The following is a 17,893-nucleotide window of genomic DNA, read 5'->3' as shown; positions in this document are numbered from 1 at the left end:
TAGTCCCTGCCCCCCCCAAGCCAACACTCACCTTGTCACCCTTTAGCCCTGAGGTCCCAGCATCACCCTAGTAGGTAGAAGAGTGTGAGTCTCTCCAAATTGGAGGAGTTCCAAGTCCTGAACTACAGGATCTAGCCCCATCCCTGCTCCCCCCAGCTGCCTTCCCCCTTGTACTTACTTTCTCCCCACGTTCCCCCCGGCTTCCTGGGGGTCCCTGTGTGAGAAGAAGACAACAGTGAGCTAAAGGAATTTGGGGGCATTCATTGGGAGACCATTCGGGAGGCAGGAGGACCAAGGGGTCCCAGGGAAAGAGGATAGATGAAGTACATGAGAAGACCCAAGGGGCTATGGAGAGTGTCCCAAGGGCACAGAGGACACAGGCAGGGGACTGAAGTCACACTGCTGGTGTTTTTCCCAAGGGGACCCACCGTGAGTCCTCGGGGTCCCTCCTGGCCGGGACGGCCATCTTCACCCTGGACGGGGACATTAAGCTCATTGAGTCAGAAGTTGGAAATCAGAGGTTAGGGCTGTGATACAGGGAGCTGTGACTGCAGAGCAGGACATACATACCCGGACTCCTGGCTCCCCACGCTCACCCCGGGCCCCTGGCAGCCCCACTCCAGAGTCTCCCTGGAAAGCAACAGGATACCGGGCATATGTGAGGGGCATCAGTGGGGATGGGGTGGGGGTGTGTGTGCCAGATGGGGATAGACAGGGTGATGGGGGTCAGCTGAGGTGGGAGGGGGTGATGGGGTCAGTGGAGGTGGGAGGAGTGATAGGGGTCGCTGGAGGTGGGAGGGATGACAGATACAGGAGAGCCAGCAACCTTGTCCCACCTACCTTGTCTCCTTTGGGTCCAGAGGCCCCGGGCACTCCCTGTGGGCAGAGTAAGGTGAGGGTCCTGTGCCCCTCAAAGGCACACACACATACCCAGCCACACAGTGTGTCCCAGCTCCCACATGGACAGACTCCAACACACAGCTGGGACATTGGGGCACTTCTACTCACCGTTGACCCTGGTGGTCCAGGTGGTCCCAAGGGACCTGGGGGTCCCTCTCTCCCTGGGAGACCGGCCAGACCCTACCAGAACAATGAAGCAAAAGAGGAAGAGGGTGACTTAGGGACCTTCCTGCCCCCTTGGCCACTCCAAGACTGGGAGCGCCCGAGGCAGGGCCTAGGCCCCCTCCTCATCCTCATCCACTCATCCACTACCAGATTCAAAGGTCCTGAAGTCACCAAGTCCTGCACATGTTGTTCCCATCACACTTACCCGCTCTCCACTGGGGCCTGGCTGACCCATCTCTCCTCGAGGGCCTGTCTGACCAGGGAATCCAACAACACCAGGAGCCCCGGGGGATCCAGGGGGGCCCACATCTCCCTGGAACATATAGCAAAGGGAGGAATGGTCCCAACAGGACTCCCTCCCAGAACTAGCCCCAGAATGCCCTCTTCTGCACAGTTCCAGAGACCTCCCTGCCCACTGCCCACCTCTGGTGATGGGGCATCGACTCACCTTCACACCCGGAAGACCAGCTGGCCCGGGGGGTCCCTCAACCCCGACTCCCGGGTCCCCCTTCAAGGAAAAAAGGGTTCAGATCAGGCTCAGGGAGTCTCAGGAACATGACCCCAGCAGGGACACTTCAGAGTACACATACCTTATTACCCTTGAGTCCAGGAGCCCCCTTCTGACCCTAAAAAAAACAATGTAAATAGTACTTGAGGGGAGGAATGTGAACCTTAGACACAGCCTAAGAATATTCCCAGGATAGCTCAGATGTGTTCCTAGAGACACAAAACTCAGCCAATTTACAAGGGTTGACTCACGGGAGTTCAGAGGTGACCATGGACTCATGAGGGCACAGACAGAGGGACACTCAGAGGGGACCACAGATATGTGGGAGTTGAGGTGTGATGACAGACACATAGAGCTCCCCATGAGCACAGGCATAGGGATCTCAGATGTGAGCACAGACATACAGGTGATCCCAGGAGCACGCAAGTGCAGGAACTCGGAGCCATCCCAGCTCAAGGAGCTAAGACGGGGCCCACAAACACACAGTCAGATACGGGGAACTCAGACGGGGCGGGGAAAGGGAAAGGAGAGCCCACAGGAACTGTGATGTGTCCTGAGAGCTGGGGCAGCAGACACAAACCACATACGTGTGTGCTCAGACACAGTGAGGAGCAGAAGACCTAGGACCGACACAAGGAAGAAAGGATGCCCCCTCCCAACCCGGGAGTGTGGGAGCCAAGATGCCTGATCCCAGGTGCTCCCAGGAGCAGGATCCTGAATATACTGGAAGGTGCACATGCCCGGGATTGGTCCCTCATGTCCACAACTGCACTCCTCCCCCCAAGCTCAGACTCGCCCAGACCCCAGACTCACATCCTCCCCAGGGTCTCCAGGCTCCCCTGCACGGCCAGCTTCACCCTGCACAGAGAGGACGGTGAGTGGCTCTAGCCACCCCACTTAGCCCTCCCTACCCAGTGACTCAGTGCTTACACCCTTAGGCAGGGCCCACCTCACCTTCTCACCCCGAGGCCCTGGCAGTCCTCGGTCACCTTTGGCTCCCTGTAGAGAGAGGGGACAGGAAGAAACATGGGCATTAGGGTCACAGAAAGATGACCACTCAAGGGAAGAGGCATGAGGCCTGAGGTCAAACGTGACACTGAGGGACAGGAGGATCGGTGAGCTGTGCTGACAGAGGCTCTACACTCACCGGCTCTCCCACCAGGTCTCCAGCAAGGCCTCCAGGGGCTCCCTGACAAGGAAGAAGGGTCAGAGGGCTGCCTTGGCTTCCGGCACTTGGCCCCTCCCCCCAGGCCATCCACACACTCACCTTCTCTCCCTTTGCTCCAGGGGGCCCGACCACAGCCTGTGGGGAATGCCCAGTGAGCTACCTACCCTCAGGCCTTGCCCCCAGCCCCGCCCAACCATCCTGGATGGGAGGCCGGAAGTAGGCCAGGGAGGTGGAGGTACAGATTGGGGTCAGATCACCTGTCCGGGAGTCCCCGTTTGTCCAGGCTCTCCTTTAGGTCCAACAGGGCCAGGCAGGCCAGGTGACCCCTGCGACAGAGCAGTGTGAAGAACTCATTGTCACCCCACCACCCTGCTCTCCTCATCCTCCAGCCACAGGACTGGACCCCATCACAGGCCTGAAGCAAGCTCCCTCGGAACATACCGGCACACCAGGAGCTCCTCTGTCTCCATCTTTTCCACCAGCACCATCACGACCTGGGGCTCCTGGCTTTCCTGTCTCTCCCTGAGAAGGAGGAGCTCTGTCAGGGGCCTGCCATGGACTCCTGGCCCCTGGGGCCCAGCCTTGACCCTTCAGGACTCACCACTTGTCCAGGCAAACCTGGCGCCCCCTGAGGACCCTGAGGGAGACAAGTCAAATGTGAGGGGGACATGGGAGAATGTGAGACCCAGAGGGCAGAACATGGTGTCCCTGCAGGAACCTCACTCACCACCAGGCCTGAAGGGCCAGGAGGACCGGGAAGTCCCACAGCTCCAGTGGGTCCAGGCAGGCCCTGGGAGAAGAAACAATTCAGGGCAGTCCCAACCTCACACAGGGCAGTTCCCAGTGACTCTCACCCACGAGCTGAGTCACTCACCCGTCCTGGTGGTCCTGTCTCTCCAGGCTCCCCCTGCCAAAAACCCAGAGACTGCATGACCTCACAGAAGGACAAGAGGCTCCTCAGCCCCTCACCATAAGCAAAGCCCACAGGGATGAGACACCTTGACACTCAGCCCCATTGCAGGGTGACAACATCTCAGGGGGGTGGCAGAGGGGGGTGGCTATCCTGGGGTGGACATGGCTCAGATGAGCCTCCTCTTCCTTTTAGGCACACACTCACACACACCTATACTCACCTTCAGGCCAGAAGGACCCTGGGGTCCTGCGGGGCCAGCAAGACCCTAGAAAAAAGTATCAAGAGGAGACAGGAGTCAGAGTTAATCTGCTTGGGCTCAGGGATTAATACAAATCAGTGTATTAATGTACTGGGCTCATCAGTGGGGCCCAGTACCCATCCCACTCCCACCAGGCAGTACTCTCCCGTGACTCACCGGGGCACCGGGGGGTCCAGGGTCTCCATGGCCACCCTGTTGGAGAGAGAAAGAGTTTGATGAGGGGAAGCCAGTCCTACCCCATAAAAGAAACTAAGACAGTATCCTTTTGGGATGGGGTAGGATGAGGGCAGGAGGGGGTGAGGATTCTAGGATACTCACCACTGGGCCAGGGGTCCCCCTCGGACCTTGCAAACCCTGGACAGAGAAGGCAGCTGCTGAGCCTCAAGCTGGGCCTCACTTGGACCTGTTCCCACCCTCTGGAGGCCTTTGTCCAGAGGGCCCACTTGCAGGCCACCATCCCTCCTAGGCAGAGATCACCCCTCACCCAGGGGCTGCCCCTCAGGGATAACATATACTGGCCTACATGCGCAGGCACACATGCACGGAAGTCACGCATCTGCTCTCACACCCATGCTTGCAGGCACAAAACCCTTGTTACTAGTGACATGTGCACAGAGGGGCCAGCGCACAGCAGAGAGCAGCTGTTCCCAGGAGCCTGGTCCAGGCCATTCCTGCCACCACTTACTGGCTTCCCTTCAGGTCCAGCCACACCACGCTCTCCTGGTAGACCCTGGAGAGAATAGATTCAAGGCCACACTGTTCCTTTTTGTTCCCTCACCCCAGCCTCCCCCAGACATCCGAGGTAGTACGGACTCCCGTCCAGACAACATGATAAGAGCCCCAGGCTGGCATGTGGTGGCCTAGGGCACAGACTCACCGGGCTGCCATCGAGCCCCTTCTGTCCAGGCTCTCCCCGGTCTCCCTTGATTCCTGGCATACCCTGCAAGCAGAATGGCAGGTCCTGAGCCCCCAGGCACTGCTGTGTGCCCACATACACACCACCCTTTGTGTGCTCCCATTAAGGACAGGGAAGCATGATGGGGTGGGAGGCCTCACCCTGTCTCCCTTGGGGCCTTGGTCGCCGTCACTGCCTGGCTCCCCCTATAGGGATGACATGTCAAGCCAGGCCCTGGTGCCATAGCAGGGGGTGGCCCCCCAACTGATCGTGCATACTGACCTTTGCGCCCTTGAATCCAGGAGGTCCTTGAACTCCAGAGAGTCCAGGACCTGGCTCATCCACAGCCACCTACACACACAAGGTCACAGGGGAGAAAGGTATCAGTCACAAAGGCATGGAAGGGTCATCCAGATCACAAGATCTCACAGGATTATGGGTCAGAGACACCACATGGAGTTTCTGGGGTCTGAGTCAACGGTGGCCTCCTGGTAACAACAGTTATAGGCACTGGGCAGGGCTCAGCTGATCACCTTGGGGCCAGGGGGGCCAGGAGGTCCAGGGAGGCCAGGAGGGCCATCTCTGCCCTGTGGAAAAGAAGGAAATGGCAGGGCTGCCCCAATGCGGTGCCCAGGCAGGCCCACCCCTGCAGCCCTCCCAGCTCACCTGTTCCCCGCGTTCTCCTTTCTCTCCCCGTTCTCCCTGAGGTACAAATAGGAGGAAGGGGGCCATGTCCATGAGGAGTCCAGCTCCTCCTGGGCCCGTATCCCCAGCCCTCTTGGCTAGGCCAGCTCACCCTCTCTCCTGGTCTTCCTGCCTCCCCCGCGCCCCCAGCCCGGCCTGGGAGCCCAGGAATGCCAGGCTTTCCAGGCTCCCCTGCAAGGCCAGGAGGTCCAGGGGGGCCCCTTTCTCCAAGGGCCAGGCCTGGTGGCCCCTGTGGGCCTGGATCTCCACGCTCTCCCTTCAGCCCACGTTCTCCAGAAAAGCCAATGGGGCCCTGGAGGAGCAGAAGAGTGAATGTTGTTAGCTGTGCCATGATGCTGTCCCCAGGACACCCCCACTGAGGCAGACACACACCTCCTTGCCTGGGGGGCCCCGCTCGCCTGGGTCCCCCTTAGGGCCACGGCGTCGTTCTGGCATGGGCAGGAAGCTGCCAGAGCTCTCATCCCAGGTCTCCACAATCTCCCGCAGGGCAGACGTCTGAGTGATAGCAAGGAGTTTGGAGAAATGGGACCTGTTCCTGCAGCCACCCAGGCCCCTGCTTGGCCATGTGGGCACTACTTGCCCTGCGGGGCTCCCCTCTACCGCCACTCCCAGGCCCCAAACAACTTACCTTGATGCCAATAGTTTCCAGCAACCGCTCCACATTCTGGGGACACAAGCTAGGTGAGGGGCAGCCTCAGGAAGCTCTACACTGCTCCCAGAAACAGCCCCCATACCCTCTTACCCAGCCCTCTGGCCACAGGACCCTCTAGCACTGGTTTAGGCGGCCCAAGGCCCTGGAAGCCCCTCCCTGGCATGTCCCCATTCCCTAGTTCCCTGAATGTAGGCTACAGAAATCCCAATAGGACAGGGGACTGAGCACACAGGACAGACCCCGTGGGGCCTCATAGCAAAGGGAAGGGGAGAGATGTGGTTCCTTCACACATGCAGGTAAGAGTCAAGGACGAGGTCCTAAGCTTCACTCACCCCCACACTTCCAGGATCTCCTCTCAGGCCACGCTCTCCAGGGAGGCCCTGGAGACACCAATAGACAAGCTGCTGGACCCAGTTTCTGGGGGAGTGTGTATGCATAGGTAAGAGCTATATGGCTACCTGAGCACATGAAAAAGGTGGGGACCTCACCTGTTCCCCTTTGGGTCCGGTGTCCCCACGGTCACCCTGAGAACAAAGAATGATCAGGTGAGAGAAATGCCCCAGCCCTGCTCAGCCCTCACCACACCCTCTATCGACCACACACATGCTCACCTTAGGGCCTGTGTTTCCCGGAACCCCAGGAAAACCCTGAGATAGGACAGAACACAAAGTGGTCACACAGGATCATGGCATCCCAGGAGGGTATCTGGTGGAAACATAAAGGCCCCTGCTATTCCCAAGTCCTAGAACTACCCTCCTGGAGACTCACCTGGCCAGAAGGGCCCATCTGCCCTGGGAGGCCTGGGGGGCCCTGGAGTCCAGGGCTACCAGGAGCTCCACGTTCACCCTTGGGACCATCGTGACCCTGTGGGGGACGCAGCCAAGATCAGGACTCTGAGATCCCAGAAAAGAGTGGAGCCATATACTGCAGAGTTGGGGGTCAGGGGCCAGATTGCAGAAGACTCCAGTACTCACTTCTCTCCCAGGGGCACCTGAATCTCCCTTCTCTCCCTAAGGAAGACAAGGGTACTTTAGACAGGGCCCTAATCTGAAGCCATAGCAGACTTCGAGTGAGGGGCCTTACCTTCCTTCCATCTTCTCCAGGGTCCCCAGGTTCTCCCTGTGGGCAGAAGATTAACATCAGCCCAAAAACTCACTGGGTCTGGCTGTAAGACACTGGCTTGGCTGGTCTCAGATGACTATATGTCTGTGTCTGTAGTTCCAGGCCCCTGTGTGTCGCAGAGGAGGGCCTGTGACCAACTAAGTGAGCTGTGTCACATCTGAGGGCATGCCTACGTGGCTCTGCTAACCTCCACATGTAACTGCACATGGCCTCTCTCTGGCTTTCTAGATGTAACTCCACATCTATGCATCTCTGGATGTGTGTGTGTGTGTGTGTGTGTGTGTGTGTGTGTGTTATCATGTGTATCCATGCAAAGGTCTGTGTCCTGGCAAGTGACACTTAGTAGGCATCTCAGTCTGCACGTTTTACCCACATCTAGATATGGGCACATACATGTATACACAGGATGGACATGGATCTACATGTTCCTGGTGCCTTGAGAATGGTCTGTATGTCTCAGACACCTGCCTGCAAGTGTATCTCAGTACGTGGAGCCATATGTATGAGTGATTGTGGATATAAATGTGTGTGTCACATGCCAGAGCCTTGGATGTGTGTCTCCCCATGTTTCAACACAAGTCCACGTGTGGCCCTAATTCCACATATGTCTTAGCACATCTCTAGTCTGGGTGGAGGTGTCTGTGTGTCTACATGTCTCCAAGCATCCCTGAATGTGGCTTCATACCAGTACTTCTGCACCTCTCCATCTGTGTCTGTGGCTCTTCGCCTATGCCTGTGGCTATATGTTATCTTAGCAGGTGTCAGACCATCTGGGCACAAGTCAGCATAGCCATATGGCTCACTCTCCGTGAGGCTACTTGCATCTGCACATGGACGTGTGTTTCTGGAAGTATCTGTAGGTCTAGGCTAGGTACATGGGTGTTGACACATCTCAGTAGGTGTCTGCATGTGTGTCCCATGTGTATATGCACATCTGGGCTGGGTACATGTGCTGACATTTATCAGCAGGTGTCACTGTTTTGCTCCGGACACTTACATTTTTCCCATTCAGGCCAGGCTTGCCGTCTTCTCCTGGCTTTCCCTGTAGAACAGATCATTGATCAGAAGTCAGGGTTTGGGTAAGGGTAGTAAAGGGGCAAAGGGTACCATGAGGGGCGCCTGGCTGGCTCAGTTGTTAGAGTATGTGACTCTTGAACTCAGGATCACGAGTTGGAGCCCCACGTTGAGTGTAGAGATTACTTAGATTACTTAAATAACAAAGCAAGTAAATAAATACATAAACTTTTTTATTTTTTTAATTTATTTGTTATGTTTTTAAAGATTTTTATCTATTCATTCATGAGAGACACAGAGAGACAGAGAGAGGCAGAGACACAGGCAGAGGGAGAAGCAGGCTCCATGCAGGGAGCCCAACGTGGGACTCAATCCCGGGCCCCCTAGATCACACCCTGGCTGAATATGGTGCTAAACCGCTGAGCCACCCGGGATGCCCAATACATAAATTAAAAAAAAAAAAAAAAGGGTACCATGAAAGCTCAGTCTCACCTGGATTCCAGGGGGGCCAGGGGGGCCAGGGGGGCCATGTTCTCCTCGGAGGCCCGGAAGCCCCTGGAAAAAGTCTTTGCTAGGATGGAGAGACCCCCTGAGAGAGCCCCTGGAGCATACCCATGGACTTGGGGGGATCTCCACTAAGATCCTCCTTGGGAGTACAGAGACCCCCCAAAATTTGGAGGTTTCACTGAGATCCCCTGAGGCAGAATCCCCATTCGTTAGGGGTTCCTACTAAAACTCCCAAGGGAAGAACTCCCAGGACGTGGCAGAGAAGGTCCAAAAGCTGGACCTTGCGAAAATCTGCCTGCCAGGGACCCTCCCAAGCACTGGGCTGGACCCACTCCCCCAACTCCCACTGATACTATGGTGCTATGACTTGGCTGTGTTTATGCTGGACCCCTGAGCCACCCTCCACCCTAACATCTCCCTTCACTTACATCTCTCCCTGGGTCTCCAGCTTTGCCTGTAGCACCCTGAAGAGAGACTCAAAATCAGGGAGTCTGCAGTGATCACAGGATCAGGAGCACCACCCACTGACACAGCCACAGGTTCCTATGAATTCAGGGCCTACAAGGCACGATCTCTCCCCTCAACCTCCCACCCCCACCCCAGCAGATTCTAGGAGGAGACACAAACATCCCATCTCGCTCCAGAGCTCATCAAGACCAAGAAGACCGAGGTGAATCTGGGGTCATGTGAGGACGGAAGGGAAGGGTGTGCCCAGGCAGTGGTCATCACAACTCACATGCGGTCCAGGGGGGCCAGGGGCTCCTGGTTTCCCATCTAGCCCACTACGGCCATCCAGGCCAGGTGGACCTCGGTCACCCTGAGGAAAACAGAGAGGTAAGAGGCCTCAGAGGATAAGGTAGGCCTAAAAGCCTGGCTCATGGCTAGAAAACCTCCCTGCTCTCTCACCTTCTCTCCTGTTGGGCCTCGGACACCTGGGTCCCCCTGGAGGGAACAAGGTCAGATGAGAGGTGAGGGTATGAGGGGCTCTGAGGCTGCTGGGGCAAAGAGCGTCACTCACCTGAGGCCCTGGGGGCCCCCGAAGTCCACTGACACCCTGAGAATAGGGGAAGGAAGAAATCAGACCAGGCCTCCTCAGACCCACACCTCCTTGGGGGGCCAACCACACTCACCCTCTCCCCAGAGGCTCCAGGGGGGCCTGGGTCACCCTTGGGTCCTCGAGGACCCTCCTGTCCACGGTCCCCAGGCTCTCCCTGTGACAGAGACAAGCTTGTTGAAGGAACAGCCCCAGGGCCACAGGCATGCCCATCATGGAGGCACTGGGATGCCGCCTGTGCTCAGAGCCCCACTCCACCCACAGACCCTCATACCTTCTCTCCAGCTCCAAGTCCTGAGTCCACCTATGGGGGGAATGGCCAGTGAATGGTTCAACATGGAGAAGTGGGGCCAGTGAGGGGCTATGGGATCAGGGAAGCTCCCCCCAGGAAGCCATGGGGGAAATGGGAGCCAGTGGTAGGGATGAAGGGATGCCATGTTGCACCAACAGAGGCCAACAAGGGAGATGACACAGGACTAGATCAGCTCAACTCTTACCAGCCGTCCAGGGAGTCCAGGGGGACCCTAGGAAAGGAAATGATCATGGTTAACAGGAGCCCTGAGGTCTCAGGGCATGGTTTAGGTTTTCCCCAGGCTCAACTCTGCTCCCAGACTCCCTGAAGCACTCCAATGCCAATGCCCAGAAGGCAAGTCAGGCCTAGAGGTGGCTTTCAGTGCTCCCCACCTTGACCTCCAGGCCCCGTATGCAGAGACACTGACCAGACCAAACACGGGAAATCTCCATCCCTCCAGAGCCCAGAACACTGTCACAACTCACTGGCTCCCCACGGTCACCCTTGGGTCCAGATGGTCCAGGGCTGCCCTGCAGAAAGTCAGGGGGTCAGGGTCACTCAAGATAGGCAGCCATTTCCAGGAGTTTGGGAAGCAAACTAAGGACTTGTGGGGATCCTGGTGGCCTTTGGGGGTTGTGATAAGAGACCACAGGGGATTGTGAGGATTTAGCACTGCAGGGTTGTGGTGACAGGATCAGGGACTGGGAACTGGATGGCTGGAGTTGGGGACAGAGGTCAGGGGTCAGGACTCACATTTCGTCCATCCTCTCCAGGATCTCCTTGGTCTCCCTTCTCACCCACTGGGCCCCGAGCTCCAGGCGCACCCTGGGAAGAGCAGCTAGCTTGAGACAGACCCTCCTTGCATTTTGCAGGTTTCTCAGGACCCCCCCATACTTCCACAGGTTCCTCATCACCCTAAATATCATGCCAGAGTTTCCCATCACACCATGCCTCCCTCCAGACTCTCCAGCATCCCCTACTTTGCCCTGCCAGCCTCACCCGAAGGCCGCGCTCGCCAGCTTTTCCAGGCAAACCTGGGTCACCCTGGTGATGGAGAGAAAGCCACACTGAGCAGCTGAATTGGACTCAAACTGACTCTGGGAGTAGGGCAGAGAAGGGCCTGGGCCCCAGCAGGACAGCAGGCAGGGGAATGGACCGGATGACCTGGTGAAGCCCACAGCCCAACGGGATCACAGTTTGAGGGAAGAAGGTCAGAAACCACAGTGGGAAAGAGTCTCACCGGGGGGCCCTCGTCACCTTTCTCTCCAACTTCACCCTGTGAGACAGGAGAGTCAGCCCTAGTCCCCAGATCCCCCATGAGGCTGACAACACCCCACTCCCCTCCCCCCCAGGACCCCAAAATCCAGCCTTCTTACGTCTCGTCCTCGGGGTCCGATAGGTCCTGGGGAGCCAGGCCGCCCAGGGTCTCCCTTCTCTCCAGGAGGCCCTGAGTCACCCTGTGGGGGAGATAGAAATGAGGTGACAAAGGACACAGGTAGCAGCCAACCCTTGAGGGCTGGTAACCCCAGAAACCTGGAGGTTACCTGAGGTCACAGGTACTTACTGGGGGTCCTGCTCTACCGGAGAGGCCAATGGGACCCTGCAAGGCATGGAAGGGGGTACAGGACTTAGTTGGGGCTCCCAGGTACCACCATATCTCCTTCTTTCACACTACCCAACCCCATATTTATTCACCCGGTCTCCAGGGTCTCCCTTGGGGCCAGGGTCTCCAGGAAGAACCAAGCCAGGTGGACCCTGTGGTGGAAGGATCAGAAGTCAGGGAACGCAACTCTCACCTGCCCTATCCCTCTAGAGGCTCTTTACTCACCCTCTCCCCTTTGACTCCCGCAGCTCCTCTGGGCCCAGTGGGCCCCACATCTCCCTGGAGGTGACAAAGACCATTGGCCATCAGCCCTGGGTTTCATGACCAGCCCCCACCACCTCCCCGACTAGCAATCATGCCACGACCCTCCTGCCCCTCAGAGGCCTCCAGGCAGGCCCTACAACCTTGACCTCAACCTTGTGTCAGCCTCCTTTCACTCTTGTCAGAATTACCTTCTCTCCTTTTGCCCCGGTCCCATCAGGTCCCTGGAAACAAACAGGACAGACACACTTGGCCCCACCTGGGGACCACAGTACTATGAGACTGGTTGGGGATGGGGTAATATAGAACTGGAAGTCACAGAGCTCAGTCTCCCTCCAGAGGTCACAGAGTTGCCTCTGGGAGCCAGGCAGGGGTTACACAGAGCTTATGACCTGTGCGACGGTCATGGGGTCACAGGTGACAGCCAAGAGTCAGGACATGTGTTGTAGCATAAGGAGAGTCACAGAGATCTTAGTCTGCCCAGGGCCCCCAGGTCACAGGGTCCCAGCCTGGAACACTGGGCTAGGGGCAGGCCAGTGTGCAAGGAGCTGCGCTGCGTTCAGAGCCCCATCCTCCCTCTGCTTACCACTGCAGGGTCCCCGGGCCGACCAGGTTCCCCCTGTGGAAAAAGGACAGAGGCAGGGATGGGTCAGAGACCCACCTAGGAACCCAAGGTCCTGGTGTCCTGCCTGCCCCAATCCCTAGTACAGGGGAGGCGGCAGGCCCCCAGGCAATTGCCCACCTTCTCTCCTCGGCGGCCAACAGGTCCCGGTGGCCCCTGCATGTGGAAAAAGTGTGAAGCCAGAGTGGAGAAACACATAAAAACCCCTCTCCAGGTCCTACCACAGTCACAGACTCACTTCAGGCCCCTCGGCTCCAGGACGTCCAGCCACTCCAGGCAGCCCCTGGGGAAGAAGAGCAGAGATGCTGGTCCAGGGATGGAGGCATGGAGGCAAGGGAGATCATGGCAAACAGGGGCTCAAGGTGGTGAGGGTGCTGAAGAGAGGGCACAGGAGGTCAGGATTCAGGTAGCAGGGGTTGAACCCAGCGGGATGACAGAGACCAGGTCAGAGGAAGTCAAGGTCAGTTCAGCAAGGTCAGGAAGTTTCAAGGGGGTTCCAGGGAGTGAGGGTTAGAGCCTGTGTCAGCAGGAGTTACATGAAGAGAGGTGGAGGGGCAGGAGGAGTCAAGGCCTAGAAGTCAGAACCAGATAGGGGCACCAGCATTGGGGTCACGGGGCTCACCTGGGGTCCCACTGGGCCAGGGGATCCACGTTCACCCTGATGGAACAGGATGGGTCAGAGAGGAGTCTGGGTCCAGGCCCTCTGGGGCCCTGAGAGACCCCTAGGCTGTACTTACCTTCTCTCCAGTGTCACCCACAGCCCCTTTGGGTCCTCTATCACCCTAAGGGGAAACAGACAGGAGAGAGAGGTGCCTTGACTGTCAGGCCCCGGAAAAGGTGCCTCAACCTCTGGCCATCCTGCCCCTGAAACCACAACTTCTGACTTGGATCTCCTGATCTTCCCACCTTCCCCAACCCTATAGTGGTCCGGTTGTGTCACACTCCACTCCTGACTCCCCCAAATGGCACTTACTTTGGGGCCAATGTCTCCAGAAGGTCCTCGTAGGCCCTAGAAGGGGTTCAGAGATTTGGGTTTGGGCGTAAGGACAGTGTAGAGGGTGGGAGGCTGAGAGAGCTAGGGCCACCCCTCAGAACCCTTGCCCCTACACTCACCTGCTCACCCGGGCTACCAGGTTGTCCTGGGAGGCCTGGGGCTCCATCCTCACAGTCACCCTGAAGGAGAAACAGATGAGTCGGAGACCTGGCCCCCACCTACCCCACCCCTGCCCCAGACCTGGGACACAAAGGGGTCAGGCTTCCTACCTTTTCTCCTTTCTCTCCCGAGGGGCCAACTGGGCCTTGGGGTCCAGGGCTTCCAGGAAGACCCTAGGGAAAAGTGGGTAAAAACGTGAGCCCCAAACTGTGAGGCCCAGCACCCACCCACTGCCCCAGCAGAGCCCTGGCCCCAGTATCCACAACCCTGAGCATGGCTCCCAAGTTCCCCGGCAGAGTTTCAAGCCTCCCTCACCGGCAGCCCAGGCTCCCCTGGAGCAGTGCTGCCATCACCTGGTCCTGGGGGGCCCTGAGAGAGAACAGCAGGTCAGGAGAGATAGCCAAGGGGAATCAGACTCCAAGCCACCCCTAGAAAGCCTTGCCCCTCACTTACCCGCTCCCCACGATCACCTTTATCACCCTGAAAGACAGATCATGACTCCATGACCCTGGGCTACACCTCCACTCCCCAACATATGGGGAAAAAATGAGGATCATGGGACCAACTAGATTACAAAGGGTATGGAGGAACTGAGGAGTCATGGGCAGAGGGGGTTAAGGGTTCACATGGGGTCAGAGTGACCAGTAGGGGTTGTGTGGGTTCAGATGGGGTCACCAGGTCACTGGATCACATGGAGGTCATGAGACCATATAAGGGTCATGTTGTCACCTTCACAGCTGTTCCAGGGAGTCCTGGGGGACCACGGGGTCCTGGGTCCCCCAATGGGCCACGGGATCCAGGGAGGCCCTGATGGAAGAGACAGAGTATAAAGTACAACCCCACAGACTCCCTACTCCTACCCTGCCTCCTGCTAGGTCCCCCACCACACTTTACTTGTCCCCACATGTCCTGGAACTTACTGGAAGTCCAGGGTCCCCTTTCTGCCCAGGAAGCCCTGGGCCACCGCCTCCAATGACTCGTCCAGGCTCTCCCTGTGGGACAGGAAGCAGTGGACAGGATTCAGGGTATGGGAGCCTTGAGGTGAGAGAGGCCCTGAAACGTGCCCCCAATATTCCTTATCATGCCCTACGCAGTGTCCAGCCTGCTTCTCCCAGGACATCCAGGCTGCCTCCCTTTCCCCTTCACCTACCGGCTCCCCCTTCGGGCCTCGAGGTCCTCGTTCTCCCTGAGGACAAAATAGAACAAAGGGTGATGCTTGGGCTCAAGTATACCAACACTGGCCCCACCACCACAGATCCCCAGCCTGCAGAAAGAACTCTGGGGAGACACTAGATGGGCAAAGAAGGGAAAGCAGCTTACTGTTTCTCCACGAGGACCAGGCCACCCTGGGGAGCCCTGTAAATGGAAGCAGTCAGAACAGTCAGACCACCCACCTGCCTACTCTAGCCAAGAGCCTTACCATGTGACCTGCAAGGGCAAGACTTGCTTACCTTGGAGCCAGGGGTTCCAGGAGTCCCAGGGCGGCCAGGGCTGCCTGGAGGCCCATCTGCCCCAGGGAAGCCCTAAGGAAGCAAAGAGGTCAGGGCAGGAAGGGACCTCTCTCCAATGCCCCTGGTTTGCTGGAGGAGCCCAGACTGTTCTTTACCTGAACTCCCACCCTACAGCCCCTGAGTATTGCTGGGGCAGAGCAGTGGGGCAGAGAAACAGCCTCTCCGAGCTAAACAGGGCCTCATCCCAGGCACAAGGGCAGCAATGAGGCAGAGGGCCTTCCCTGCCTCTGGGATTTAGAACTTACACCCAGGTTCTCTAGGGGAATCTCAAAACTCCCCAGGCTGCTCTACTTTAGGCCCTTCCCCCAAAGTCTCTGATGTGGTTATAATGTCCACTTAGGCTTCTAGGAATACCCCATGGTTCTACACCTGTTCTTTCCTTCTGTCTTTTAAAAATCCTAAGGACACTTGGAGGAGTGTCTTAGGGGAACTTCAGTGGTTTCTACTCACCCTCTCACCCTTTGCAACGGTACCACCAGGGGGCCCCTGGGGGCCAGGAACACCAATCCTGCCCTGAGAGGAGAGAGCAGGTAAGGAGGCAGTACGCCAGTCAGGGAGCAGAGGACAGGCGTGGGGAGGCACTCACCGGGAGGCCGGGGGGGCCAGGAGGCCCTGCTTGTCCTTTCAGGCCCTAGGAAGGGTGATCAGTGAGCCCTGTGCCATCAACCTCCCCCGGCCCCACTGACCTCCAACCATTCTCTGCCTCCAACTAGGGCCACTCACCATCTCTCCAGGTTCCCCCTTCTGGCCCTGGGGAAAGATAGGTCAAACGAGGATCTGAGTGGCTAGCCCCAGGTGTGGCCCTCACCCACCCTCTCCACCCTGAACATTTACCTTTGGACAATGCACTGTGCATGGCTCTGGCTGTGGCTGTGGACATAAGGTCTCCTTGAGGCCAGGCTCTTCTAGCAAGAGTCCCCAGGCCCCCTCTCCCCTGCCAGTTACCTCTCCCCCCAGAGGTAATTTGCAAACCTGAATGGTGGAGCCAATCTGACACAGGGATGTTGCCAAGCCACTGACTGCCCGGTCCAAGCTTGATCCATCATCCACAGCAAAGAAAGTCTGGACAGGATCCATGCCTGGCACCAAGCGACGCAACTGTTCTGGGTCAGCTCCGGCCTGGCCCAATATCATCACTTTGAGCCCTAAAGAGGGATCCAGCAGCCTGTGTGACAACCCTGCTGGGGCCAGCCCGATTCCCAGGCCCCATTTCTACTCCTTACCAGCAGCCTGGGCCTCACGGATAGGGTTGAAGATGTCACCTCTCAAGGGCTCATCTACTAGCAAAACCATTATCCCTGGTATGTGCTGGCGGCGCCCAGGAGCATCCGGTGCTAATAGGTGTCTGTGAGCAGTAACCACTGCAGTGCCTGGGAGAAAGAACATGTCAGAACCCAGGGGAACCAGCTTCCCACAAGGAAGCCCTAAGAGTCCATATCCAGTGCAGTTCCTTACCCAGGTTGTTCCCACTTGGGTCCACATAGGGGATGCTGTGGATCTTCTGCAGGATGACATCAGGATTGTAGGAGCTATTCAGCGGGAACAGTGGGGAGGGCCGATGACTGTAGGATAGGAGGCCAACCTGGGGTGGGGAGGATGGCAAAGCAAGGATGACAGAGCCTGTAGGAGACTAAACCAGGTATGGGACTAAACCTGAACACTAGGGAGTCAGCAGTGATGGTAGGATAGGAAGCCAACCAGCAGATGAGGAGATCTGGAGCCTGGAGAGGGCTGGGAGACAGCCTGGACCAATGGTAGAGTAGGAACATGGTAGCTGCTGTGAAGCCTGGGATGGTGAAGGGCTGAGATAGGAAGGGGTCTGACTGCCTCTGGAACCAAACCTGGACTGCCTGTGGCCCAAGAGGCCCAAGTGCAGACACCAGACGCTCCAGGGCTCGCTTTACAGCCTCTGCACGATGAGCGTTGTCCTGAGTGGTGTGCAGCAGGAACACCACATCCATCAGGCCACGGGGACACACTGCAGGAAGGGGGCTGAGTTACTGAAGCAGCTGGACCATCTAGCTACCCTCTCCCACTGTGCCCATCATACCTGGTTTCTGTGTGAGAGAGGCTTCAGGACCCCGTACACCCTCCCGGATGGGTGTCAGAGAGAAGGTATAAGAGATGCCAGGCTCTAGCCCTGTCACCTGCTGGGAGCTCGAGATCCCTGGAAGTGTCTGTGAGGCCCCAGGGATGTCTGCAGAGGATAAAACCTGGTTAAACAGGAGGCCTTCCATTGGAACCCCAATTGCCAGCCCACCCCAATCCTGGCCTCCCCTTCACCTTGGCCAGGGCGTCCAAGTGGCCGCCAGGACAGGATGTAGCTGGATACTCCAGACACTGGGGTCCAAGCCAGAGTCACTGAGTCAACTGAAGTGTCCACCACACGCAGTTCAGAACTTGGGACACGGAGTGACTCTGAAGAAGGAATCAAAGACCAGAGGTCAGAGTCTACGAGCTGAGAACCCAGGGGGGAGAGACCATTTGAGGAGGTTCTGGGGCAGATTCATCTTAGTGAAATAAGTGTCGTGGGAGATCGTGCTGGGATCACCCCAGGGGCAAGAGTGGTAGGAGGGCTACAGGAGGAGT

At 57.6% G+C, this 17,893-nt stretch overlaps 1 protein-coding gene across 1 annotated transcript in view; it reads right to left on the bottom strand.

Moving 5' to 3' along the window:
* The window catches only part of COL7A1 (collagen type VII alpha 1 chain), a 30,496-nt gene that overhangs the window by 5,174 nt on the left and 7,429 nt on the right, over window positions 1-17,893 (bottom strand). The window contains 79 exon segments of the mRNA NM_001002980.1: window positions 32-67; window positions 179-214; window positions 429-473; window positions 571-630; window positions 841-876; window positions 1,009-1,080; window positions 1,271-1,378; window positions 1,514-1,573; window positions 1,656-1,691; window positions 2,387-2,431; window positions 2,528-2,572; window positions 2,721-2,762; window positions 2,841-2,876; window positions 2,999-3,067; window positions 3,183-3,263; window positions 3,343-3,378; window positions 3,469-3,531; window positions 3,616-3,648; window positions 3,875-3,919; window positions 4,070-4,105; window positions 4,232-4,267; window positions 4,599-4,643; window positions 4,791-4,853; window positions 4,970-5,014; window positions 5,091-5,159; window positions 5,342-5,395; window positions 5,475-5,510; window positions 5,605-5,805; window positions 5,886-6,008; window positions 6,142-6,177; window positions 6,498-6,545; window positions 6,654-6,689; window positions 6,777-6,812; window positions 6,934-7,029; window positions 7,140-7,175; window positions 7,249-7,284; window positions 8,285-8,329; window positions 8,794-8,856; window positions 9,237-9,272; window positions 9,545-9,625; window positions 9,715-9,750; window positions 9,827-9,862; window positions 9,939-10,019; window positions 10,137-10,166; window positions 10,360-10,386; window positions 10,640-10,684; window positions 10,908-10,979; window positions 11,154-11,198; window positions 11,395-11,430; window positions 11,531-11,611; window positions 11,719-11,754; window positions 11,850-11,909; window positions 11,983-12,036; window positions 12,210-12,242; window positions 12,605-12,637; window positions 12,761-12,796; window positions 12,879-12,923; window positions 13,263-13,298; window positions 13,378-13,422; window positions 13,614-13,649; window positions 13,754-13,813; window positions 13,904-13,966; window positions 14,109-14,162; window positions 14,247-14,273; window positions 14,523-14,600; window positions 14,714-14,785; window positions 14,944-14,979; window positions 15,114-15,149; window positions 15,245-15,316; window positions 15,755-15,817; window positions 15,891-15,935; window positions 16,028-16,054; window positions 16,139-16,174; window positions 16,277-16,449; window positions 16,528-16,674; window positions 16,760-16,886; window positions 17,146-17,282; window positions 17,355-17,501; window positions 17,588-17,722. Of these exon segments, the coding sequence (NP_001002980.1) occupies window positions 32-67; window positions 179-214; window positions 429-473; window positions 571-630; window positions 841-876; window positions 1,009-1,080; window positions 1,271-1,378; window positions 1,514-1,573; window positions 1,656-1,691; window positions 2,387-2,431; window positions 2,528-2,572; window positions 2,721-2,762; window positions 2,841-2,876; window positions 2,999-3,067; window positions 3,183-3,263; window positions 3,343-3,378; window positions 3,469-3,531; window positions 3,616-3,648; window positions 3,875-3,919; window positions 4,070-4,105; window positions 4,232-4,267; window positions 4,599-4,643; window positions 4,791-4,853; window positions 4,970-5,014; window positions 5,091-5,159; window positions 5,342-5,395; window positions 5,475-5,510; window positions 5,605-5,805; window positions 5,886-6,008; window positions 6,142-6,177; window positions 6,498-6,545; window positions 6,654-6,689; window positions 6,777-6,812; window positions 6,934-7,029; window positions 7,140-7,175; window positions 7,249-7,284; window positions 8,285-8,329; window positions 8,794-8,856; window positions 9,237-9,272; window positions 9,545-9,625; window positions 9,715-9,750; window positions 9,827-9,862; window positions 9,939-10,019; window positions 10,137-10,166; window positions 10,360-10,386; window positions 10,640-10,684; window positions 10,908-10,979; window positions 11,154-11,198; window positions 11,395-11,430; window positions 11,531-11,611; window positions 11,719-11,754; window positions 11,850-11,909; window positions 11,983-12,036; window positions 12,210-12,242; window positions 12,605-12,637; window positions 12,761-12,796; window positions 12,879-12,923; window positions 13,263-13,298; window positions 13,378-13,422; window positions 13,614-13,649; window positions 13,754-13,813; window positions 13,904-13,966; window positions 14,109-14,162; window positions 14,247-14,273; window positions 14,523-14,600; window positions 14,714-14,785; window positions 14,944-14,979; window positions 15,114-15,149; window positions 15,245-15,316; window positions 15,755-15,817; window positions 15,891-15,935; window positions 16,028-16,054; window positions 16,139-16,174; window positions 16,277-16,449; window positions 16,528-16,674; window positions 16,760-16,886; window positions 17,146-17,282; window positions 17,355-17,501; window positions 17,588-17,722 (4,679 nt within the window).

The sequence above is a fragment of the Canis lupus genome, chromosome 20, assembly GCF_011100685.1.
Source record: "Canis lupus familiaris isolate Mischka breed German Shepherd chromosome 20, alternate assembly UU_Cfam_GSD_1.0, whole genome shotgun sequence".
Taxonomy (NCBI): domain Eukaryota; kingdom Metazoa; phylum Chordata; class Mammalia; order Carnivora; family Canidae; genus Canis; species Canis lupus.
This window is presented reverse-complemented; position numbering and strand designations above follow the sequence as displayed.